Source organism: Lepisma saccharinum, chromosome 14 (assembly GCF_977018435.1).
Source record: "Lepisma saccharinum chromosome 14, izLepSacc3.1, whole genome shotgun sequence".
In the NCBI taxonomy this organism is placed as follows: Eukaryota; Metazoa; Arthropoda; class Insecta; order Zygentoma; family Lepismatidae; genus Lepisma; species Lepisma saccharinum.
In genome coordinates, this window is record NC_139242.1 from 80,480,095 (window position 1) to 80,507,487 (window position 27,393).

Sequence of the window (27,393 nt, forward strand, 5' to 3'; positions counted from 1 at the left end):
GTCTCTCTCTCTCTCTCTCTCTCTCTCTCTAAAGAATAAATTAAAACTCATTGGTCAAGTAGTAGAGAAAATACATTTTGAAGTACACGCACATTGTTGTTATAACTCTATGAACAAAAGTGGAATAACAGAAAAAAATAGGCAATGTGAAACGGTTTACGAATTGAACTAGCAACACTTCGCATGTTGCTCGTCAGTTGGTTGATTGCGTTTGTGACGCAAGGGGTCCTCGTTAGGAAAGTTTCGAGTGCCGCATCCATTTGTTTGAACTTAGTTTGTCGTTCTTAAGTCACTTTTGTAATAGAATGAAAGTTTTTGCAACATTTGTGTGTGATCAACCAAAGATGGACTTTTTGCACGATCTACGTTGTATCTAGCGCAACGCACTGACCAAAGGGAAGTCTTCCGTTCGAGTTTCTACGCCAAAGTGGTTAGTGCAAGGAGTCAAGACTCTTCGTTTCGAATCCCAGGCAAGGCATGAGTATATCCATGTTTGCTTCCTTATCTGAAAGCGTCTCATCGTTGGGAACAACCTCTATAGGTAGAAAAGAGACGTGAAAAGCAAATTACAATAACGATTGATTTTAAAATCGAATTTATTACAAGACCACAAGCAATATGTTATCACGTATTGTAGTACGCATACAGGAGGCTACTTGATATTAAATATTAGCTAAGACACTAGATCCCGGGATCCTTGTGAGTGTCCTTTCATCAATTTCATCATATCATCACTCATCCCATCGAAAGGGTGAGTTGCTACACATTGAAATGTGTCCGAAGTTAGATCGAAAGTAGAAGATTGCACATCCTATCTGTCAGCACTTCGCTCACTTCAGAGTTTTGCAAATCGTTCACACTCGTGTATATACCCGACATAGTTGCCCACCTTGAAAAACAAATAATCACTCACTCAACTCTAGAATCCTGACTATGGCACTACTCATTACTAGATATGAGACAGTATACATTAAAGGCAATCAATTTTGAACAGTGTCAAATGTTATTAAGACAATAACCTGCAACATAGCCAAACTTAGGGCAAAACTATTAGTGCAATAGAATAAGGAAAGTATGTACCGTCAATTTTTTTCGTAGGCAATGAAATGAAGACTAAAATTGGTAAAAGCTGTAAGTGCCAAAAAAATTAAAACACAGTTTTCCACGTTAAACTGTCAAATGTACCATGCTTTATAATGTGGTAAACGTCAAAAGTGGCTGGTAGCCCTCTAAGTAGTTCAAAAGGGCGTGTAAAGATGTCGCTAGTGTCAACGTTCTTACTTGCTGATTTGGTGAACGATGGAAGTGCCAAGCGAGATTACTGAAATTGTCTAACAATAAATATTTAAAAAATGTTATTATTTCACGTACCAAAATAGATTTCACGTTGAGGGTGAGTGAAAATCCTAAACGTTGTAAGTGCCACATATGTGGAAAAACAGTTTTTTGCGATTTCCCAACACATTCGCTTTTGGCACTTACAACATTTACCACTTTTAGTCCTCAAATATAAATGGCATTTAGTGTCTACAGTAGAGGATATTTAAATATTAGTTTCATAAATAAGGATTCGAATCATAATTTCTCTTGTAGTGCCCAAATAAGTTAAAAGGCAACCCGATCAAAGAATTAGCGAATACATAGTATTCTAGTTGGTCTACAGAGGATACGGACGAATGACTGTGAGAAAGGTTACAGAAGGTTGCAGAAGCGGTAAGAAAGGAAACAGCTAAACGCAGAACCTTGTAACAAGGGGCCTCCCGGGCCCTTCCCGATGGCGCAGTGGTAGCGTAGTCGCCTTGTAATCAAGGGGTCCCGGGTTCGATGCCCGGTGGAGGCACATAGCGGTTCGGATTCCATTTTAAACTGTAGGTCCAGTCCCGATTAGCCTTAATGTGCATAAAGTGGACTTAAAAACACCAAATCAATCCATCAATCAAAACCTTGTAACAAGATTATTAACTGGATTATTTTATTTATTGTTGATTATATGTAACTACTGAAACTAAAGATAATAATGCCTTTCAAGCTTCATATGTGTTATCTCAGAATTTACAGATGGAACTAACTCTTAATATTCATAATTAAATAAAAATAAGAAGTTTCACCAAAATGTTTTTGCATGTTACTAATTGCATATTTGCCTTGAAAATCAATTAATTTTTCTTCCAGAAGATAATTTCATATTTGCCATGCGCTCAGAGAAGAACATATTTGTACATTTTCTACATAAAATTAGATGTTCAAAAAGTAAAATGACAATATTGCCTTTAGGATGACCTAAGTATTTCTATTCCATGTAAAGTATATGTATTTGCCATACTAAAAACTTCAAGTCTCCCTCTAACGTTATCCCTCAGTTTTTCCCATGTATTCTAGCTGAATGTTGGTGTAGTACCTTTAACGAAGGCCGCGGTGCTTGCTCCACTTTCTTGATCGTCTTCTATCCTTCTTACTTTCGCTCCGGATTTTACCTTACGTTACAAATATGCGAAAGATAATATAACGATAAATCTAGTTCTACAATTACAAAATACAATCACACTTTGCCTTTCACTTCTCGTATTTATTAACGATTAGATACACTGATATTGGCATCTAAATGAGAAACCTATATGGCAATTGTTCGGATTTGAATCCGTGACGACCTCGATACGAGCCAGTCACAATACTCGTTCGGCAATATTTCAATAAATAATGCAAGATTAACAGAGCTTAGTAAGCAACTGCGCATTTAGAGACAATTACTTGGCTGTTTCTATTATAACTATATTGGTAATTTGTCGATCAGACTTTTGATAGATTTCTCATCAATATTTATAAGTCGTTAACCTTGGGGTGAGGGGTCGATCAGCCCTCGCGAACAAAGTGAAATTCATTAAAACTTTCTGCGTGCCTTCAAAATGTGGGTGAACAGGGAAGATTAAACTCTATGTCCCACCCCTGGAGAAGCTCAGATCGATGAGACGCAGAAATGCGTGGGCGACAGAGTGTGGGCCTCAGTGGGTGCAGAGAGAGAGAGAGAGAGGGAGGGGGAGGGGGAGAGAGAGGAAAGTCAGAATTTCGAAAAATGAGAACTATTATTACGTGCCTCCGGCGTTTGTGTCCGGTGCCAAGTTGGAAGATCAACTCTACGAATGTTCCTTCTATGAACATATTGAAACTGGGTATTGAAAACCTATTAGAGGAGATCAAAGGATTGTTTTTATAACCGGGAAAGTAATAACAGGAAAATTGTCATTCATGAGAATTGAATCTCTAACCTCTTATCTCAGCTGGTTTAACATTGTTTTTTATTTAAATTCAAATTATTATAGTCGTCCCATTTGCTACGTCCCGCGTAGCGGTGCACTTCACAAGTACACTTACCTTATAATCTCAGCAGAGCATGCTGGATAATCCCAGGGATCGGGCTAAGTTACTGCGTTCCTTCCCCTTGGATCCACAGGTGAAGTCCAATGACAACCCACGAGGTTGTCCTCCTGATGCAGGTATCCACAAGTAGGAAATACACTTTCGAAATAAAGAAAAACCGCAATATGTTCAACTTTACGTTTATTATAGACACGAACGTATATCATGTAAGACTAAAATTACAATTCAAATACTTTCGAACGGTGCAGCACGAGATGCGTAAGCCTATCTTTCCCGTAACGCAAAGCACCTCTTGCAACTTCAAATCTCTCCGCGCAATTGCTAACCGTTTTTCTGGAAGGCGAAAACACCTCCTCAGTTACACAGTGTTACCAGACACAAAAACCTTTTAATACTAGGAAGTTTGATAAAACCCAACAGTAATATATTAGAAATGTACAGTAATCTGGCACAGTGAATTTAGGTATGTGGTGGCAACAATGCAATGAAAAGCGCGTGATCTTCTCACACCACAAGAGTTTAAATAAATCAACAATGGCTTTCAAAATATAAGAGAAACGAATGGCGTTTGCCAGAAACATGAAACAACAAATAGATATAAAGAATTTAACTCAGACATTATTAACTTAGGCTTTACTAACTTAATTAAAATGAAACTTACAACAATCTTTAGAACATTTAAAAGCAAATCAAACTATTAATTTTGAATCTATATAAATTGTTTAAATTTGCCGCTATTCATACTTGTAGATATTTCAGTGTATAATGTTGATTATAAAGGCGGCCATATTGGAAAATTGGCTGAAGGAATTAATATATTTATGAATATATATATGAAGTATTTACTGTATAATACGTTCAACTATAATAAGCATGAAATAATAATATGATATAATGATAATAATAATAATATAAAACCACGAAGTAATGGCAAACTCGGGGTCATTACACATTCTACTAGAAATACCAATCGTTGCTACTTCAGTTTTGAATGGGTTGACACAAGATTGTACTTATTCATTACAAATACCGCATCTGGAGACAAATTCAGGGTGCCCATAAAACGTTCAGCCCTTTTTTTTTTACCGTGAAGATAAAAGGAAACTTGTAACATGGATGGACAGATAAACTGAAAATAAGTTTCTTCCTGTATCTCTATGTAACGAAAGCTGGTCTGCGCAGGTCGTTTTGCTTGTGGTTCCACTATAACAAAGGGCAAAAACTTTTTGGTGTATTTATACATCCATGCTATAGTATTATATTCGTTGTATCTTCGTTCATTTCGGTTTTATCCACGATTAAAATATGCCAGACCTATTTTACAGACCTGGTAATTTCAAATGGATTGCTGAACTATTGCAAAACGCTAATCGTGAAAGGTACGATATACGCAAAACCATATAGCCTAGTATAAAAGTATTTAAGTAAAATCTCGTTGACACCACTGCCACTGGAGGGCACTGCATACAAACAAACGAAAGGCGAAAATGCTTAGAACTTACTTTCCCGTGCGTATGTTGCTGATTCTGAGTTATTGCTACTTTTAACGGTGGAACGACTGCAATTTTTCGGTAACATCAAGCCCACAAGTCGCATAGGTGGTCGATCCACATTCGTAGGACTCACGTTGGAGTACAGGTCTAGACATGGGTCTTTCTTTGTGAGTTTCCCTTCATCAATTTTATCTAATCATCACTCATCCTTACCGGTGGCGCGTAGCCAAAAATAACATAAAAATCGAAGTTTGTTTCAAGAGAACTTTACAGTTTAAAGCGAGATCCGAACAACTATGCGGGCCTCCCAGATGGCCCAGTGGTAGCGTCGTCGCCTTGTTCGATACCCGGTGGAGGCACATAGTGGTTCGGATCCCACTTTAAACTGTAGGTCCAGTCCCGATTAGCCTTATAGTGCATGAAGTGGATTTAAAAGCACCCACTCAAACTGAAACCAAAACCGAACAACTTTGCAACGTGTGCTGGAGATGGAACCCCGAACCATTTGATGTCAAGGCGACAAGATTACCACTACGTTACGTGATTGAACGTAAGCGACTTAAAATAATGAAAAGAAAGAATACAATGCAGTACAAGGATTGGTATGGTCAAGTTCTTCCCTGCGCTGTATGTGCAAGGGTGATTAAATCTTTTACCCCTTTGTTAAATGGCATTGCCGTTAGCTATTAACGAAACCTCAAGTCTGATCCTTGGTTATGAGGACTCGTCACAAGATAGAGAGCATCGTTTCAAACAACTCTAAACTACGCCAAAGCAAATGTTTCATTGCTCAACGTTTTCAATAACTCCAAAGGATTGAATGATTTGCTATATTGTGCCACTTTTGGCTAATTTGCGAAGATGGAAATGAGTGATGACATGATGAATTTGATGGACACTCCTAAACATCCATGCCCAGGCCAGGATTCGAATCCGGGACCCCTCACGTAACTCCAAGTGAGCTTCAACAAATAATAACTGAAGTTGTAGATCCACGTGTTCAAACAAGGAACAAAAATTCGAAGACAAAGTTCCGGGATCGAGTCCCGTCCTGGGCATGGTTGTTATTTGTAAACGTTTGTAGTACATCAATTACATCTATTATTTATACTAAAAAAAAAGTGCTCCCCTGTGCTTAGCACCACGCCACGGAGGCGTATAGGGGGTGTGGGGGTAACGCCCCACACTTTCTTGATCCGGTCATGAGTGGGGGTGATGTGATCAGCATCAAGCCCCTGACCGCCTTTACCCCCCAGGGTTTCCTCCAGGTACCCATGTTATTCGACGCTGGTTGGGCGCCGGGGCCGCTTCCAACGTTAGAAAAGTTCCCGGATTTGAACCGGCCGGGGATCGAACCCGGGACCTTTAGTATGGTAGTCAGATGCGTTACCGACTGAGCCACCGCGGCCACTATTATTTATACTCATTGTCGCGATTCGCCAAACGTTGAAGAAAAGCGACGTACAATAATAATAAAAACAAGCAAATTAATTAATTGAAAATGTTTAAGTCTAGAAATTCATCGCCAGACGTTCCAGTCGGGAGTTACCCTGGAATGATTCCAACATTTATACAAACCGTATTCCAAACGAAAGAAATTGGATTTTCCGTATCTAGCTTAAAAAAGAAACCTCGCCATCTGCACCAACGGTCTTTTTTTTCTCTGGTAAATTCATGATTTCCATCGATCTAGGAGGACAGGTCTGGTTTAATGTCAGGCTGCGACTTGTAAGCCCCTTAAAAAGTTTGATATGAAAGTCTCAGAGCTGGTCGTAAATTTGCCCGAGCGTTTAATGTTCGGTCCGAAGCCTTGGGCCGCCACAGAGATGTGTGATATGTTGATGAAATATTGCTTCTTGGCCACAGGTCGACACAAAATAATAAAAACAGCCGATACTTCGACTCTCTAATCGCTAAATCCTCTACGGGTGCTACGGTCCTATATGATTACTAGACCTCGGAGTTTTAGGCTCTAAAAAGAGTCCTTTAGGCTCTTAAAATAGCCCGTAAAATCGGTTATAAATATCTGACACTAGGCTCGAAGAACCCTTAAGTAGGTTCCAAAAATTTTTAAAAAAAGTATCAAAATTCCTGAAAAATACTGAATAGATGCAATCGTTAAAAACACAATAAATTTTAATAGGTATATATATAACAACCAAATATTAATTTTCTAACCAATTTGTTATTTGTACACATAATTTTCAAAATTATCCACAAAATATTCTAACACTACACCTACTTACATTAGTTGATTCAGTTGGTGTTTTAAGTCCACTTTGTGCACAGTAAGGTTAATCGAGACTGGAACTAAAGTTTAAAGTGAGATCCGAACCACCATGTGCCTCCACCGGGAATCGAACCCGGGACCCCTTGATTACAAGGCGACGTCGCTACCACTGCGCCATCGGCCAATACTATACTTATGTTGTTAGCAAAAGTTACTTGTTGATATGAAGAATGAATTGAATATGTATAATTTGCTGCAAAATAGTAGACATAACCTTTTTCACGTTATCCGGTCTCTTTTCTGTGAGAATCATCTAATATATTGAAAATGATCTTTCAACAAGAACATAGTCATTGGTGCAAATTTGAATGCTGAAACCTTAATTTGCAGAGCGTAAATGCCAAAAAGCTGACTCGAAAGAGAGCAAGACCGCATGGATCAGAAGTTTGCATTTAGTCAATGAACTGTTTCATCACCAAACTGAGCATATATATCTCTTTGTGACATGAAAATCCTGTAAAGCCTTAAAAATTTATATAAGGACCTAAAAGAGGTTTTATTAAGTGCATAAACCTAAAATAGGTTCTAACAAGCAAAATAGGTTATTTTAGGCACTGTAAAACTTTGTCAGGTGTTGCGTTTTTTAATGAAACGCTGATGTAACTTGTTGTATTTACCTGTAAAGGATAAAATAGATTAAAAACCTAAATCCGAGGTATTATATAATGATCACATAAAACTTAACCTGTATCAAATATAATGTATACCTTGAAATGGATCAATATGTGGTTTCTTGTTTTTGTCGTTGAATTAAACTTCTGATCCAATGCACCTTTAATTCATCCAGAAAAATGAAGTAGTAAAAGTTAATTAAGAATCACATTGGAATGTTTATTTGTAATTGAATCGAAACTTTAATACGTTTCTTTGTATTTATTCTTCTTATCGAATCATCACTTCAAATTACCAGTTACTTTCTATGTTTTTTATGTTATTATTTTAAATAGCGTATTTGGTAATTTGCTCTTAAAGATCTGGAAAAGTTTTGCTCAATAAGCAGGTTTAAACATTTATCATAACGAACTACCAGTTTTTTTATACCCTCCTCATAGAACTCAGCCGCTTGTGATGATAGCCAGTTACTCACGGTCGTTTTCACTTCATCGGTGTCTAAACGCTTGCCGCCCAGGAAGGTCTTCAGATGGCGGAAGAGGTGGAATTCGCTAGGCGCAAGGTCTGTTTGAAATTGCGGGTGAGCGTGGGTATGAGTTTTGTGGCATTTACGCTTTGCAAATTAACGTTTCAGTATTCAAATTTGCACCAGGGTGTTTCGTTAGTAGACGTTTTGCCGAAAGGAACAATAATTTACTCAGCTTCCTTGAGTAACTGGCTATCATCACAGGTGGCAGAGTTCTATGAGGAGGGTATCCAAAAACTAGTAGTTCGTTACGATAAATGTTTAATCCGCCAAGGAAATTATGTAGAAAAATAGAGAAGTGTATGTTAATTCAGAAAATAAATGCTTTCTTGAAAAACATTTACTTACTTCGTTTTTATTGTAAACGGATCTTACTTAAAAAATAACCCTCGTATTATTTGTTGCATTCTAAAAAGAAAACTTTAATCTGAAGGTCAGAATGGATTTTGTTGCATGTTTACTACATGATGAATTTCGATGTTTGCTTGAGGCTACAGCTTATATACGTCATTCGCATTCCTATTGATAAGTTGTCATGATTTCGTGAAAATGTTGAGCAATGTCTTTTATTAATCAACCATTTTCCTCTCCAAATACATGCAACTCATCAGTGGGTGTCCTTACATCATGAAACGGATTGCATATATATCAATAACATTGTGAAATCGTGTGTACACTCTCAGGTTACCATTTTGTTTTATCTTTTTGTATACAGCTCGTAGCAAATCAATAATGTATGAGTTATTGACCGCAATTATACGGTGTACGCTTTTAGAAGGAACATGAGTTCAGCCAATACGCAGCCAGTGCTATTGCGCTGTTGCCAAACTAACTGCTAGCGAAAGGGGAAGAGAGAATTCGCTGTGTCCAATATTAAGCTATTTTTTTTAATAGTGCATACGCAGTATATATGAGTACAGTGAATATTTCTACACAGGATTATAATATCATATCACTGCAGCATATAAGAACTCAAACTGACTCAGACTCGCAATGTTGGAGAACGCTCACAACGAATTTAAAATCCATTGTTTTCCCCAAGACACAACTACTTAGAGCTATGTCAACACGGTGGCAACAAGAATAACAGACGTAAGGAAAATGAAAGGGTCATTGTGTGAATGTTGAGACGTGTTGTTTCCCAGTGTTTCTTCGAGAACGATAACTTCCGCTGTAGGCGATGGAACTTTATGGGACTTGGACAGTCAGGTTCAAAATATCTTGCCCCGTCTTATGAACCTCAAAGTGGCGAGTTTTAGAAAAATACAGAACACGGCGTTTATCTTGCGCGCCGCAGTTTCCTAACTGTAAAACGTTGCACTCCTGACATTGACTGGTCGCCAAGGACACGCTCTGCGTGGCCCCGCCCCATATCCCTTCTAAAATCGTACGCCGTATAGTAACTGGTAACAGTAAACTTTCAGTTGAAAAAAACAGCTTTGTTATTTTTTTAATGTGTGTTTATTTGAAATACACAGTAAAAATTTGACAGTCTGAGGAACGAAACGATGGAATATTACCGCCTCTTCCTTGGGACACTTTTAATTCTGTATGAAAATTATTGACTCAAATATCAGTCAAAATGAAAGTCAACAGATATTTCAAATGCCGGTAAATAAGAATTTTGAAATAAATGGCACCCTATCTGGCTGGCCATTTATCAAGTTTTCCATAACCGTAAACAGACACGTGATAGATTCACTTTCCGAATTGGGTTTTCATTAAATAAATTTATCATTCTTCACCTTCCTGTTCTTGGTTATCCGCTTTCCACACTATTGACAGCTGAAGAGACTTCCGGTGATTTATCGCCCAGATGTTAAAGCACACACTCCCGTGGACCAGTTGACGCGAGGGAGTGTAATTATTTTGCGTCGACATGCGATAAGCTCGGAAAAAAATTCATTTGATGAATACCTGATGCATTGCTCCCCATGGCACGGCGCATGGCAACTTGTGGATTCTGATCATAAACCTACAACATTTTTCAGATATACAAAGGGCTAAGGTGTTCAATTTGACACGCACATAACCCTATCTTTGTTAAGGGCTCAGCTATATAAATGTTAGTCTCTGCCAATCGGGGTTCTAGGCTAGAAGCAACAGTATGCCCCTTATGCTTCTTATGTGACCGCGCGTTCAGGAAATTTAAGATATATGTGTGTGTGTGTTGAGTTCATTTTATGGGCAATTTTTTGTGCATTTATACTGAACTTAGTAATGCAGAGATCTATTTTATGCAGAAAAGGTAAACGTTTAGAATTATGAGGAAAATCCGTAAAATGGTATAACCGATGTACCAATTACCAGTTGCCATTACCATCGGTCTTACTACGCATTTCTCCCCAAGATTTCATTTTCCTGCTCTCTGAGAAACGGACAGCCGTCTCTATAAACAAGCATTCTTTCCCATGAAGCCCTGCATATATCACCGAACCTACTTCGAGATAAAGAAACCAGAATGTTCCCGCAATAAACTCGATATAAATCCAGTCCACATTCGGCTCACGTCAACATAAATTCAAGCTCAGCCTGATGGCTGAAATTTAGAGATGGGGCTAATCACGGAACTTCAGGCATTTTAAAGTTTAAAACACCCAACGAAGACTCTCTCACCCTCGTCCCGAACAAGGACCCTCTGTTCTCAAGGGAGTTCGCAGCCGGCCAGGCCTCAAATCAAAACAATGGTCCCACACATAACAGCCTCGAAGAGATGGACATATTTCCTACGAGCGCGCCCGCCAGTCTGGCTCAGTGACAATGAAGTGACAAGGGTAAATAGTAAGGAATCTTGAACTACAACCCTGCCAACCCTGCCCGAAAATATCTCTTCGTATCTCTTCGCCTCAGTGAAGTTTTGACAGCCACAGAATGCATAACTTTAACGAAGTGTCCGTGTTGTGAGCAATAAAAATTAATTAGAACGATATACTTTTCGTTCTCGAGATCAGCTCTCAAACAAGGTGTTGTTGTGTTTTTGTGCTATGCGATTATCACCCTTCACGCCCTTCAGTGTATGCGATTCTCACCCCTTCAGTGTAAACATGACCACGTGTGGGAGGAGTTAAAAGTTCAACGACCAATAGAGAAAAGGACAATTCTTCCTGGAACGAAGGAAAAAGAGGAAGTAGGGACGTGAGAAACACACATCGACAGTTTTAGATTCACACTTCGACATTCACAGTGCAACATTCAGAGTTTAGACATTAACAGTTTAGAAGATTCACAGTTCGATAGACACAGTTCAACATTGAGATTCAGACTCTCGTTTTCAGCACGAAGTCTAGATTCTTACCTTTGAGATTTGAACCTTAACTTTCTTTAAACTTGTTAGAAAATGGTGATCACGTAAAGACTAGTGTTTACGTGCAACGTCGACCATCAGCGGTCTGCGCTGCTAAATTGTTTTGACCCGGTGCATCATGGGTCGGCGATAGTGTTTTGTCCGCATGGTGTTTGTGTAGACGAGTGGCAAGGTGTTGTAAGTATGTCAGCAGTGCATTAAATACTATGTCATAATATGTTTCAGTGTCTTGATTTCTGATTTCTTATTGTAATAATAACTTTGGCATGAACTTGGCTCGTAAATGAAGACCAATGTATAAGGAACCTGTGCGTCTTTATACGTACATCGGCCGAACTCTTGGACCGTCGACACGATGTACAATATCGTGTCGTAATTATGTTGGTACATTTATTTCTTTTACATGAGGGAACATCCATGCTTAATTAACGTAAGACCAGATTCGAACCGGTAAACGCTCTCTTTTCTTTTTATTTCTAATATAATGGATAAATGGATAGAGATGAAGAATGCGTACAGCAGAAATACGAACTTGACGAATAAAAGAATATGCGGATAATAACTGTCCGGATAATGCATACACATTCTGGTATTTTGGATATCCGTATTTCACACATATCTGATATGCGGACATTGGGATAATACAAATATTCACATAATCGGATCTGGATATAAGAATATCCGAAGTTCGTATATATGAAATCGGGATTGAAAATTATCCGATATCCGGATAAAAAGTTATCCAAATTTCGCCATCCCTAATTTTGATTTCCATTGGTGGAGTCTTTACTACGTGGATCCTTGACGAGGGTTCGCAAGTTCCAGTTTTTCTTTATCTCCGCTGTGACCTTGCTTGCTTCCTTTTTTCTTACCTCAATTATTTATGTTGTTAGCACAAAAGGTATTTTCTGGTTTCATAGAATGCACGAGGAAGAAAACGTACTCCAAGGGGCGGAAATGACTGTAATAGTATAAAGACCCCGGGCACCTGGATTCGCAGAGCGTCACCTTACACTCTACCTCACCGAGTCTCGTTGGCCACTTGCGTTACGAACCAGATGTTGTCTACAGTCGATATTTTCTTCCAATAGAAAATAATTTCGCTCATTTCATAAACTTCCAACTGCTGGAAGGGCCGTAACCGACAGAAATTGAACGGCCTCAAGATATCAACGTCAGCTCGAAGTTCGAGGCAACTGCCTGTTGAGTGGATACAGAAGCGAAGACTTTGACAAGGGGGGTGGGGCTTGAGAAATATAGCAAAGTCAACTAACAGGACACATAATGGATAAACACATCAACTACCAACTTCCACCGATACGTCCTTGGAAAAAAGATGTTTCCAAATGCATTATGGGGAAAATCGTAAACCGGAAAAAAGCATTTGTGAAAGGTAAGTTTGGGATATGGTATCTATGGGGAAAATGACCGTAACAAAAACTAATAACCTGAAAATGAATGATGAAAACAATATTTTTGTGGTCAACGTGTAATCAAGAGGTCCCGGGTTCGATCCTTGGTGGAGGCACATTGCAAGGCTGTCAGCATCTCTTTTTAACTATCCCTCCAGTCCCTATTGGTCTCTTTAACCATAAAGTATGAGTGTACCGTTCACATTCATTGACAAACATATGCAGAACATTTATCTCACACTATCAATTTTTTGTTAGAGAAGCAGAAGGTGATCATTATAAGATTGAAAAATAATACAGGCTTATAGACATCGGATGCATGCATAATAAATAGTTTAGATTGTTGGTCTATATAATACAAAAGGTGTGAGTAGGCGATGTTATTTTTAATAACATGCAAATTAAATGGGTTACAGTTATCCGAAAATGCTTTCTACTGGCTTCCGTGGCGGAGTGATACCTTGAAGGATATTACACATCATGCAATCCATAAGCATTGATGCATCCGAGTGTGCGTCAAGTCTTAGAAGCAGAAGCTGCTTATATTCACTGCCCATTTCATCGCACGGCACAGAAAAAGTATTGAATTTAACAAACGAGCTTTTATAATGTTTAGGATTTTAACCCCAAGGAAGAAAATAGTTTTGAAACCACTCAGCATAGTTTTAGCAGCCAATGCCTTCCGATGAATAACAGAAATGTAGAGTTGAATCTAGGGTTGAATTTAAATTGTTGAAACAATATATCTTAGTAATTTAGACTTCGCAAATGCCCCCTCGGGGCCCAGCAGTGGATCGCGACCCATAGGTTGAGAAACTATGCACTAGAGGTCTCGGATTAGAATCCTGGTTAACAGTGGATGTATCATTGTGATGACCCATCACAATTTCATCAATTCGTCATTCATCATCAAAGTTTCAATTATCCCAAGGGGTAAAATCAAGGTTGTTAAAAATCCAGGAATTTTAATTAAAACCAATTCCGGTCCAGAAGATAAAATCAGGGTAAATGGGTTATGGACCGTAAATAAATTTTTACCTAGGAAGTATTTCAATTCGGACCAGGGACATTTTTATCTGAATCAATGTAAATACAATCCAGGGACCTTTTGTCCTGATCAGTTTAAATAGGGTCCAAGTTCCGTATTGAATTGAAACAATACGCAACTTGTAGAGAATTTGAATAGTGCGGGAAAAAGGTTCCTGCCCTGTTACGGAATTCATGAGTTACTTCCTGGATCTTTAACCACAGAAACTACTCTCTAAGAGAGAAACAAGTGAAAGGCGATGAGAGTAGCAGGAAAGAATATCAGTAACGCAGCAAAAGGTTACTCGTTGCTACAACCATTTCATTCTAAGAATCATGCCCTATCAATGTTTTTACAATTATTTATTTTGGTTTCTTGCTATCCAGTTTAATTCTCATTACTATTTCCCTTTCTTGATTACATTCTGTGTGAAATTTCTACTATAATATGTTTACGGGTTTAGTTCATATAGAGCCAAATCGCAATCCAATTCACCATGTTCCAAAAACTTGGCTCATTTTATCCCGCTAATGCGCTGCTCTCCACGCCTTGGCTCGTTTTGCACACAACAGCACATATCGGATACAATGATCGTGAAAAATAACCAAGTGGATTAGGGGATGAACAGAAGAGTTCCCGACCATCCTAGAAATTACATCTCCCATTTGCTGGTGGGAGATGGGAGGGGCGGATACGAAACGTTTGATCCATGGGCCCGCGAATGGAAGGCCTTTGGTTTCACGGTTCGTTCACCTTTCTCATTTGTTTCCCGGCAGGATAAATGAGCTGTGATTTGTGCTAGGAATTCCAACTCGTCGTTTACCGAAAGAATAGCTTTCCAAGAAATATGGGAAGGAACGGTGGGACTCATTTTTAACCCACGTAGCTTCAGTTTCGTTTGGTGGCGCGACGACGAAATAGATTTCTAAAGGCTTTCGTGTTCGGAGTTTGTTCAGCAATAGCACATGCTATCTGCGACTTTAGTCTTCTTTATTTTTCTCGACGGGCTCGAAGTAATCAATTTCTTTAAAGCGAGTGACGTATATTCGCCGAAAGTATATTCCGTTGCGCTCTGTGTACTGAACTACTTGCGCTGTTTAGGTGACAGTAGTGGACAATTAAAAGTTGGTTCATTGGCATGGTTTTAAACCTTAACCATTATGACACCCATCTGACGAATTATCACAATCAGGAGACACGAGATTTTGAGAATTACAAAGCGTTAACGATAATTATTCGTTATTATAAATATGCACAAACAAATAACATGAAAAAGCTGGTAATTTGAATATATATGAGGTGTTTTGTGAATCAATTTCAGAATCAATACATGCACATTTATTGAGTAGGACTGAGCATGTGAGTTCTTTTGAAAGTGTCCCTTCATCATATATCTTAAGGTGGACTCCGTGGCGGAGTGGTTAGCACATCGAGCTAGGAGTCCCGGGTTCGAATCCTGGACTGGGCATGGATGTTTGTGAGTGTCCATTAATCAATTTCATATAATCACTCATCTCCATCTTTGCAATTAGCCAAAATGGTACAAAAAGCGAAGTAAAATCAATCAAAATCAATCAATCAATCACATCTTAACTGATGAAATTAGACAGTGCACAGCCGACGGTCATTCTAGCAGCCTTAGAAATAGGATGTAAAACTCACCACACCTCCCCCTCTCATTCAAAACTCGTCATTTCAACAATATTTATAATAAAATGTTCTCCACCAATAACATTTTGTCTACAATTTCGATATATTCTGCACACCTTAATCTAGCAGCACACTGTCGATTTTACTGATACAGTTAGTGGAAGGTAGAGGAAAAGCGGATCCAATGTGACATACAAAGACAAGTGTGCCAGACGTTCAAATCTTTCAGTCGTGTTATAGGGGAGAAAGTGGGTAGGAGGAGAGACGGGTAAGCTACGAAAAACACAAAGGGAGATAGCACGTACCAGAGAGATTGATGTAGGTATATTGATAAGTCTGTAGAAATGTACATAATTAACTGTGCCAGAGAAAGTGAAAGAAAGTGGGTAACTACAGGCTTAAGCTCTACACTGTCGTGAACCCTAGAAGAGACTAAACGAGAAGGAAACAAGATAAAAAAGAGGGAGCGGCTTTCCCTCTCGCGTTTGGAATCGTACTTTCCAGCTAGTTTCGTTTCCCTTTGCCGGACTTGTACAAACTGCACTGAACTTGTGACACATGAATCACAAACCACCGAAACCTACAAGGATTAAATTCAACAAATGAGACAAGTGTGAGAACATTATTTGAAAAATTGTTAATATACGAGTATATATCATTACTTACTGTCAGAGTCGGCATCTGCTTCGGTGCGTGGTTTCGGGGAGGAGAGCTGCCCGGCCCCGCCCCTCTGGAGCATGACGACAGCAAGACAACCCAACCAAGCCCGAACGGAGCGGGCAGCCATTCCTGGCCACCCAGCTCACCATCTCCTGAGCACCTGCGGAGGAAAACAGGCGAATTAGCAGCTGGAATGGACCAAGCGAAAGTTCGCTCTTAGATTTTATCTGAACGCTATAAATTCGGGAAGACGTAAAATGTGGTTTTCGCACTTGGGATAGGATACCTGATCTATTACACACCTTCCACAATCATTGGAAAACCAAATTAAACTCAGTTCATTCTGTCATGACTTCTGATAGAAGAATTCCGGATACAAAAATTAGGGATATGATAATTAGGGATACTAAACTTAAGGATACAAAAATTATGGATACAAGAAGTAGGGATACTGAAATTAGGGGTACTAAAATTAGGGATACTAAAATTAGGGATACAAGAATTAGGGATTTAATAATTGGGGATACTAAACTTAGGGATACAGAAATTAGGGATACAAGAAGTAGGGATACTAAAATTAGGGATACAAGAATTAGGGATACTAAAATTAGAGATACAAGAATTTGCTATTTAATAATTAGGGATACAAGAAGTAGGGATACTAAAATTAGGGGTACTAAAATTAGGGTTACAACAATTAGGGATACAAGAATTAGGGATTTAATAATTAGGGATACTAAACTTAGGGATACAAAAATTAGGGATACAAGAAGTAGGGATACTAAAATTAGGGATACATGAATTATCGATTGAAATACCTTTGCGTACGTATCTATTACTGAAGTATTCAAGCTTAGATAAATATAACTATGTCAGATTTAACTTTTCATAACAAAATATTTTCATAAACCTGAGTCATTTGTTCAGATTTTAACTTTGTTCTCTCACTCTGTGTAGGCATACCCACAAAAACAATATACATGAGTGTAAGAGGTGACTATTTCTGAAGGTACTCGCGAATGTAAAGCAACCAAAATGAATATAAAAACATATAAAGCATTCTTGCATCATAGAAAATCAAATCCAGATGAAATCGCTGATCCATGCTTCCAGCGTATGGTCTCGAAGCTATTGCCTCTTGTATATTAGCCCCATCACAGAGACTGAAGACGTTTGCAATTTTGTAGAACATGATGTCAAGTGGAAAAGAGACGCGGAATGACACCCTCATTAGAGGGAGACTTCATCGTTAGGCAGAAAATGAATTTTGCCAGCCTTTGACGTTCAATGTTAATCAGCTGGGATGTTCGGTGCTGCTTCATTGTGGAAACCTGTATGAGTTAATTCTCTTCTATGAGCCCCGTTCCAATTTGAGACACAGCAAAATTTTGACGTAACGATCATTGTCACATGGTATATACAGTGTGATACTATGAACCAGTTTGTAAAGCGTAAAGACAAAATTTATAATTCTACTTTCTCATTCATGCTATTATTCTTCATTCTAATTTAATTTTATGCATCAATTTACCAAGATGTTTGCTTTAGATATTTGAGAATTACATCATAATATTAAATTACATGTTACGTTAACTCAAAAATCCAGTTTTTCCCACAAAAAACTGGTACAAAATAAAGAAACTTCGAATTTTGCATAATTTCCAGGATACTTAAGTGTCTCACGGCATTTTTGCAAATTTAGTAAAAGACCAAAAAACTAAAAGGTATTGGTAGTTATCTGTAAATGAATTCCAACCTAACATTCCGATATGGATACTACCATCGTCATCGGATGAGCTCTAGAAAACGTTCGAAGATAGTCCTTTTCTTCCAGAGAGTTTCCTAGAAACAACTTACTCCGACCCAAAGACCTTCCTATCTTGGCTAATATTGATTGCGGACTTCTGTGTCACTGGTCCCTGAGAGACACCGGAAGGGTCATTTGTTACCGTCCAACCCTCTCTGTCCTGCTCGTACAAAATTTACCGTCCACATGCGCGTTGGCCCTCCTGATCAGATCTCTTTCCTCGGAACAGATTGCTTTGCGCTGTGATAATTTTTCCCATATTTTATTCCGAATGCGCATATTTCATTCACTTTCAAGCAAGTTAGGAAAAAAATGGCTCTTCTCGAAATTCACTTTGGTTCAGTAGAGAAAGTTTAATAGGCAATTTGGTAAAAATTTGTTGGACACCGGTTTTTTCTCGTCTAAACTGTTTTTCATTGCCTAATGTTTCCTTGGTATTTTATCTCTAGTTGCAATACCTTTTTAACTGAATTGATTTCTAAGAATACGGCGAGTCTAAATAAGATCATACAACTTTTCCATTAAAATTTTACAAAAACACTTACATTTCTAACTATTATTTCTAAACTTAATGGCCTAAAAATATATCTCTTACATTACTCATCATCTTAAGCCAATAAAATCAGTAGATATTTTTGATAATTCATAATCTCTCTTCAATTCTTTCTTCATGTAAGACTTTCAACACAAACTTTACAAAATACAGTGCACTTTGAACAAAACTTGAAAAACGCTTATGAAAACCTGAAGCTTTCCTGGTGGCGAATGATGTACATTGTACACCCAATGGCAAAAGAAATAGTATGCGAATTGTCCATCACCATTTTCATTCTGTCTGTTTTGCACCATGTGAAGACCATAATTTGAAATAAAAACGTCAATCAGCAGAGGACAACATCTGCTTCACATCAAAAGATTTTTTTTTCTTTTTTCAAAACAACACAGGCAGTAGAATAAGGAAAGAATAAAATTACTGATGGACAATTTGCCTACTATTAACCTTGCCGTTGGCTGTACAAATGTACGTACGTATGTATGTGTGTGTGTGTGCATAAAACCCTCTTCACTTGCACCCTTATCCCACATGCATCAATATATTTTTAACCAAAAGCTCTTTTTTTTAGTTCTTCGTCTGACGAAGACCCTGATTCAGGGTTGAAACGTAACCCGTTAAGTGTTTTTAATCTTAATAAATTGCCTTGGTCAGCAACTTAGTGTTTCCAAAAACTCAATATGCTGACCAAGGCAGAAATTTATTTTATTTTAAAACATAAACTAAACGTTACGTTTCAACCTTCTAGCATAGCAAGGTCTTCTTCAGACTCTGTACCAAATACAAAGATCTTGCAAGAAGGTTGAAACGTAACGTCTAGTTTATGTTTTAAAATAAAATAAATTTCTGCCTTGGTCAGCATATTGAGTTTTTGGTTATCATGGAAACAAGGCTTAATGGTGTTATCAGTATATTGTTTCTGCTAATGATTCAACTCGAGTCAAGAACATAAACATTGACTGCAAAAGTCTATATTAATTTATCAAATGGCATTTGCTCAGTATCTTCATCCTATTGCATGCACCTGTGAGCGTTTGTAAGTAAGGAACTATTTTCACTCTTGTTTGAATGGATATCCTACTATAACAAGTTTATCTTTTCAGTTTATTTCGGTTTTAAGTCCAATTTATGTTAACACTGTTAAGCCTTGTTTCAATGTTAATAAAACATTAAAATGCTGACCAAGGCAAACTTTTATAGTATAAAAAATATACACTAAAAACGTAACATTTCCACCTTCTAACAGGGTCTTCTTCAGACGAATATTCACAATAAATTTATGTGCTAATAGACAAATCGTGACTGGGTGCATATAAACGATATATGTTCGGCGGTAGTTCATCCTTGAGATATAGAATTAACATGTGCCGATGAATTTATGCAAACAAATTGCACGGACCTATTTATTACCATAATAATTATATCATAATAAAACCACCAACAAACACAATTTTAAGGGTTATCGAACTCCCTAGCTTGACGCCGACTGAGACGCACCTACAGACTTCTGGCACGGTTCCGCGTGTTTCCCTGTAGTAGGCGTTACACCATTTGATTTCAATAGAAGCAGACAACAGAAGTTCTGTTGAAGGATATTTCCGTGTTTCGTCACGACTCAGTGGGCGTTAAGCTTAACTCTTTTCTTCCGCTTTCCTCTAAAGCTTCGATGATTCACCTCTTACTACGTCAACACCCCTATCACATCTTGCCGTCACACCACTCAGCATTCATGCCCGTAATGATGCTTACACTTAAGCGTTCTTCCCAAGCACACCACAAATACCTCATCGTGCCATACCAGCCTGTTTCAAATAACCCGTGCCAGAAGCCAGACACCTTCAGGCACTGCAAGAATTCTCAGCCTTCGTTCATTAACTTGTCACCACACAAGACACCCCTGGGCCTCCACAACCACAAAAAGAGCACATCGTATATATAAATGAATGCGATTTATGATGGGTAACGCGTGGGTCCATGCTGTCTGTGGTTCTTTTCTGGTTTTGTAGTTAGTAGGGCAACCAACTTTATGCTTTATGAAGTTGCAAATTATGCTTTTTATTTTCTTAAATTATGCTTTTTCCTAAATTTTGCTTCACTATGTTGTTTATTCAATTATACTTTATTATGCCTTTTATTTCACTCGTATTACCATACACTCTTTATTTCACTCAATGTCTATTAATATATAGGCATTTAAAAATGTAAGCATGAAACTATCAATAGAACATAATAGTTTTCTATAATTTAAGACGAAACAATATATTTCGGAATTGAAAGCAATTGAACTTAACACACACAAATGGACGGTATCAGTGTTGCTGTTAGCTCCCCGATTGAAAGCAAGCCGCAAGTGAGCTTCGAGATTTTTTTCTTTAAACGAAGACCGGCGTAGATTTAGAATTCAAGTGAGAGTGGAAAAGCTTTTCTCTACTGAAGCACTTGATGGAGGCACAGTTAATGCTTTCATGGCAAAGGTACTCAAATTTGGCATCTTATTCACCTGTTTTCTCCAAAAGGAAAAGAGACAAACGTTAGTAATTTCGTCGTCTTGAAGAATTACACGATACATGCATAATTCTTCCAAAGGTATATCGACCTGAGAGAAACGTTTCAATTATGCTTTATCTTTGTCAATTATGCTTTATTATGCATAGAACATTAGAAAATTTGGAGATGTATATCGGTCACAATCAAAGATATGCTATCAACCATGGGTGAAAAATTCTATTGTTTTAATGCTTTTTATGCTTTGTGGTTGCCCTAGTGGTTAGTGTCTGTAGATTGTGTATTTTGTGCGACATCCGGAACTATGTAAATCTGGAAACGTTGTTACTTATGTAGTATTTTCTAATCAACTATTGTAGCTTTCGGAGTAACAAGTAATGCAACAATAAGCAAATCTCTCTCACTTCACACGCGCATTAGTTGCGATATCGTACCGACACGATCGTCATATATCTATATTCATATATATATATATATATATATATATATATATATATATATATTCAGATATGTGGTTAATGTTTTTAAAAAGAAACACGAATTGAAGTGAAAGCTCTCCAAAAATATGACCATTTTGCAAAACCAACTGATACGTGTTTAAAGGAAAACCCATCTAGAGCATTTATACGCATACAGGTATGTCTATATGGTGATAACATCTACAATTATATTCATGGTACATAAGCTCTTATTGAATCGGTCACTGTAAGTATTAAATATTTTATAAAATCAATGTTTCGAGTCAGAATAAACGGTTTCTTGGAAAATTAAATTATATCACAGTTGAGTACAGTAGGATACACACATATTTCATTACTTATTTTTTCCTTTCATGTTATGAAAACCAACTTTTATTATTTTATCCAATTTTTTCAATGGCGTGAAAGAAAATGTGTTTTTCCTGTTTTCAGGATGTTACGTAACCTTAGAAAATTGAGATTGAGGACTGTGCTTGAAAAATTATGTAAAAGTTTATTGTAGACATTTGCGAGATAGAATTTTCTGTCGGATGTAATGTCATGTTATATTCTACAACATGAGAGAATTTCTTAACACTTCCTTGCACACATAGTTAAAAACTAGCTATGAATATTTTACTAAAGTGGTAATAAAAGTATGTGCTCTTTGAATCCAATGAAACAATGTTTTTGTAAATATAAGGGACTATTCGCCAGCTTGATCTGGTAATTTTTAAAAGCAATTTAATCTATACCAGCAGTGCTCTGTCCATTTCATAATTGATAATATTTTACTCATACACCCTTTTAATCAAGGGGTCCAAGGTCCCATACCCAGTGGAGGAACATAATGGTTTGCATTCCATTGTAAATTAAGGTACATTGCCGATTAACCTTTCTGTGCATAAAGTGGAATTAAAATCAAACTAAAATTGAACAGTTTACTCATACGTGTTAATTTGCATTATCCTGTCCTTTATTTGTCTTCGGATGGAGTGCTAATTCAATTTTTACAATAATAAATATGTTTTATTTTGTATAACACTGAACATACCACATCACATTCAACATTACAACAGCCGAAGACAGTAATTAAGTTCTTGATCCGGAAACAAAATAACATTTTATAATATGCTAAAAAAGTAAAGTAAAGTGTTCCCCTGTGCATAGCACCACGCCATGAAGGCGTATAGGGGGTGTGGGGGTAACGCCCCACACTTTCTTGATCCGGTCGTGAGTGGGGGTGATGTGATCAGCATCACGCCCCTGACCGCCTTTACCCCCCAGGGTTTCCCCCAGGTACCCATGTTATTCGACGCTGGGTAGGCGCCGGGGCCGCTTCCACCGTTAGAAAAGTTCCCGGATTTGAACCGGCCGGGGATCGAACCCGGGACCTTGAGCATGGTAGTCAGACGCGTTACCGACTGAGCCACCGAAGTGTTGTTAATGGTTCTCAATTTCATTTTCATTTCTAAGGGCGCAGAGATCACACGACCTTTCATAATTTTGCTCTTGAAATATACACATTACTCACAAAATGTGAATTGTTTTAAATTAAAAATATGTAGCGTATTTATATACTAAGAGTCGTTTAAAAACATGAATATGCGATGCTTAAAACGAATGTGAATTTCTAACGCTTCTTATGAAAAACTCTATCTTGATATTGGCCTCTTCTCACAGAACACGAATACACTGCTAACTGTATAGAGACGTGTCACGTGTTCGTCTTTTGCAGCGACCAATGTTCTTGGCTGAAGCTCTTTTTCTGGGGAAGACATCTTCGGGACAAACGTTGCTCAGCTGTTCGTGACGTGAATTAAAACATATTCAGTCGAAGTTTAATTAAGAATAGCCACCTGAGGCTAAGAAACGGAGCTCTAGGAAAGCTTATTGTGGTTACCTGTTTCCAAATGAAACTTTCAAGTGAGGCCAATTTATCTAATTAACTAAGGGCTGGCAGTCATACTAGAAATGAATTTTCCAGCACTAATTTCTCCCCCCCACCCTCTCACTCTCTCATTCTCTCTCTCGCTAAAAATTCAAAGAGATTCCATTCGACGTTTTCATTAAGCTTTCTGCGGTGCTTATCTCTCACCTTACTTCTAAAGCAATGGGAAGATACGATGGAACAGAATTGTAGCAATATTGAGATAGGAAATTCATTAATGAAATAACTCAAATTACGACAGCAATGTATTTTTAAGTTGTAAAGTTTGAAACCAAATTATTTTTATGGATAACTTAGATTATTGTTAACTGGAATTTGTTGAATATGTACATCCTATGGTGAATATAAGATTTCATTACGCAAAAACATAAGATATTTATACTGGGCGTCGCCAGAAATATTTTTTGGGGAGGTCAACAGTTTATATAAAATACAACATTATTATTGTTTTTATTATTAAAATAGTTATAACTCTAATAAATATTAAAGTAAATATTTACAAATAATTTTACCAAATAATAATATCCCGTGGCGCAATAGCCTGTGAGGAGCAGACGAACGAGGCTCTGGCGACTTCCCCTGGCCAGTATAATTCTGTGTGTTTTCCTGTGTCTTGTCCTTATGTGTGCTGAGTGCCTCTTTGCAGTTACATTTTAGTTCAGGTAAGGGTCTGGACCCCGTATAAAGTGACGGGTGCAAATTAGCTTAAGTGCTGACGCACCCAAAATTTTAAATTCAAAATCAAATCAAACCACCGTAGCGGTAACGTCCTCGTCTTGTAATCAAAACGCCCCGGGTTCAAAACTCGGTGGTGGTATATAATGGTTCGGATCCCACTTTCGACTGTAGGTTACGGGGTGACGTGTGGTCAGCACGACGAACCGCCAGTCGTTGTTGTACGTTTCCGTGACCGGGTTATGCTACTCATTCCTAGCTCAGCAATTTCCGCACGATGGTGGGTTGCCACCGGTCCAATACACATGTCGAAATATCAGGTGAGAAGTTGTAGCTCTCCCCAGGAGATTCGAACCTCCGCACGTCCCGTAGCCAAACTCCAAACCATGACTCCTTAGAACGCACGGTGAGGGAATTCTTCCAAATAATTATGAACATTATTAGAACTAAGAGAGACTCTTTTTCTCAATACACCATATTAGTGAAGATCCAGTTGGCTGTTTTTCTAAATTTTTACACTTCACTCTATTGAAATGCTTCGTTATTCTATTTTGTTCTTAACTTATACAGACTCCGTTCAAGCTTTGGAAAAAAATTGGAAGTTAGATGGAAATTATAGCCTTTAAGTTAAGTTCTGCGAAGCCTCACATAAAAAAAGTCTGATTTCATTGTTCTTGGGATTAAGTAGAATGTGAAAACATGGAGTTCCTGCATCTTGCACGCAATTCCTTGAGATGGACCATGCGTTTCTTTTAGATATTCTGCTAAAATGATAATTTGATTAGCTTTATCCCCTCCCGATGCCCATGGGTGGCACTTATAGCTGAAATATAAACATTTAATTCCATTACAGTTGCATCTTACAACATCCATAATAAGAGTTCTCTTTTACGACATAATTTTCACTAGGCTAACTGGTAAAGTAAAGTGCTCCCCTGTGCTATCCACCACGCCATGAAGGCGTTCAGGGGGTGTGGAGTTAGGCCCCACACTTTCTTGATCAGGGCCGAAGGTCGGTTTGATGTGATGTATACGAGGCTAGCAGGTAATGAAAAATATAAATATTTTACTTACACAGTGATGTGTGTGTGTGTGTGTGTGTATGGAGGGGTATAGACCTGATTCACCACCACGAGCAACTGATCATTTAAAGTACACTAAAGTGTTTTTCCTTTGAACAATGAATTTTTAAGATCTTTTTTGACAAATTGTTAAATTTCTACCGAGAGGATTTCCGTAAACAACATTACTAAAATGATATACTACGTATAAAAGTATATAAAAGTCAACTTGATGATCCAGGAGAGAAAATGTTTCAATGAGTTTTGCTCCGTCGTCGCCTTGTAATCAAGTATTCCCGGGTTCGATACTCGGTGGAGGCACATAGTGGTTCGTATCCCACTTTAAACTGCAGGATCAGTCCCAATTCGTCTTACTGTGCATAAAGTGGACTTAAAACACAAACTCCATCAATGAGCATTGCTCAACATGGAACATGTTAATCTGAGATTTCTTCTGTAGCCGACAGGCAGAGAAAAAGGTCACAATTAGATTTCTGGCAGTGAAGAATGAAACGCGAAGGGTTTTAGTATACTACACAAGAATCCTTTCAGCAACCATATGGCTGAACAAAAATAACTGCCACGACTTCCGGCAATTTCTTTCTTTAGGCTTCAAGTCGACAATTTGACACCTTCCGATACGTTCCATCTCACGAAATGCTTGCGCTGGAGCGCTGATTGACGTATCGCTGCTGGATGCTGGGCTGGACCGGAGGAAACGGCTGGAACACATCATGCGTCCTGCTGCGGGGTCTATAACGCTCTTTCCGTTAATGACTCCATCCATCAGCCAGCGAGGGGGTGGGTGTTCGAAGGAGACCGTCCCAAGGGAACATCTGATTTATTTCGTAAGGTCTCTAATGAGGCAGGAGCGTCACACACCTTTCTTCCTCTGACATCTTTGAATTTCGACCTCAGTTTAGGAGATGACGAAGATCTTGCTGTGGACTGAGTGTTATTTCAACGCTCGGTCAGCATTTAGTACGCCGTTCTGGGTTGCTTGCGAGACTGCGATCAATACTACTCCTCATCGGAATGCAGTAATTTTACGAAATCAGTCCTGATATTTTTCTCACTATGAGTGTCTCTGGGCATCCTCAACAGCGTAATAGTAACGCCGTCGAGTTGTAATCAAGGGATCCCGGGTTCGATACCCGGTGTAGGCACATAGTGGTTCACATCCCAATTTAAACTGTAGGTCCAGTCCAGATTGTTTTTTCTGACTCAAACATCAGTTAAACTTCAAGCTTGTTCATATACAAAACTAGCGTTGTCATCACTCCGCCTCAAGTTAGACGACCGAAAGCCTCGGTCTCATCTCGTGACTTCAATGGCCAAATTTGTTCAGTGGTCGACTCACAATCTCGCCTCCAGTTGCCAGAGGGGAGCAGAAGGGGCGCACAACCCCACAGGTAGAACAATTCTCCACCTTTATGCGAAGCAAAACAAGAAACACTACATACGTAAATGACTCTTTTTGAAAATAGAGCTAATTAAAGAAATAAGTACTGTGTAAATAGCTTACATAATATGGTTATACGCACTGCACTCCAACTAAGCAGTGCTTTTAGAATTACAAGTCTGTCCTTGATATTTTGCCGATGAATGGGTCTTCTTCAGTACATCCTTCTTTCAAAGTAACATTTGTAAAAGTTTCCACACGTTTGATTACAGTTAAACATAGCTTTCAGAGTTTGTACTTAAATAGCGTTCTTGTCATTTGTTCACAAACCATTCATATACGAAAACACTCGTTCAGTGGGGGCATTACTTCCAGGTAAACAGAGAAGAATTCCAATATTTTAAGAACATTGGAATATGGCATATTGTTGACATTGAAATGTGAAATAATTTTTACCCAACCATACCATAGTTCATAGTATTGGTAGAGAAGGTGTATTGTTGCAGTAATTCTATGCCGTTAAGCCATTGTCACAAACAATGAACATTTTGGCGTCCCATTTTACGTTTAAATAATAGGGATAGAGACTCAAAACCTTAATCTTGCTGCATGGTAATGTATTGTACCGCAAC

General features: G+C 38.2%; 1 protein-coding gene across 1 annotated transcript in view; it reads right to left on the reverse strand.

The window, feature by feature from the left end:
• The window catches only part of LOC145998630 (ly6/PLAUR domain-containing protein 6B-like), a 182,470-nt gene that overhangs the window by 48,499 nt on the left and 106,578 nt on the right, over positions 1-27,393 (reverse strand). The window contains exon 2 of the mRNA XM_083135090.1: positions 16,356-16,509. Within this exon, the coding sequence (XP_082991216.1) occupies positions 16,356-16,476 (121 nt within the window). The 5' untranslated portion in view covers positions 16,477-16,509. The remainder of the gene's footprint in view (positions 1-16,355; positions 16,510-27,393) is intronic.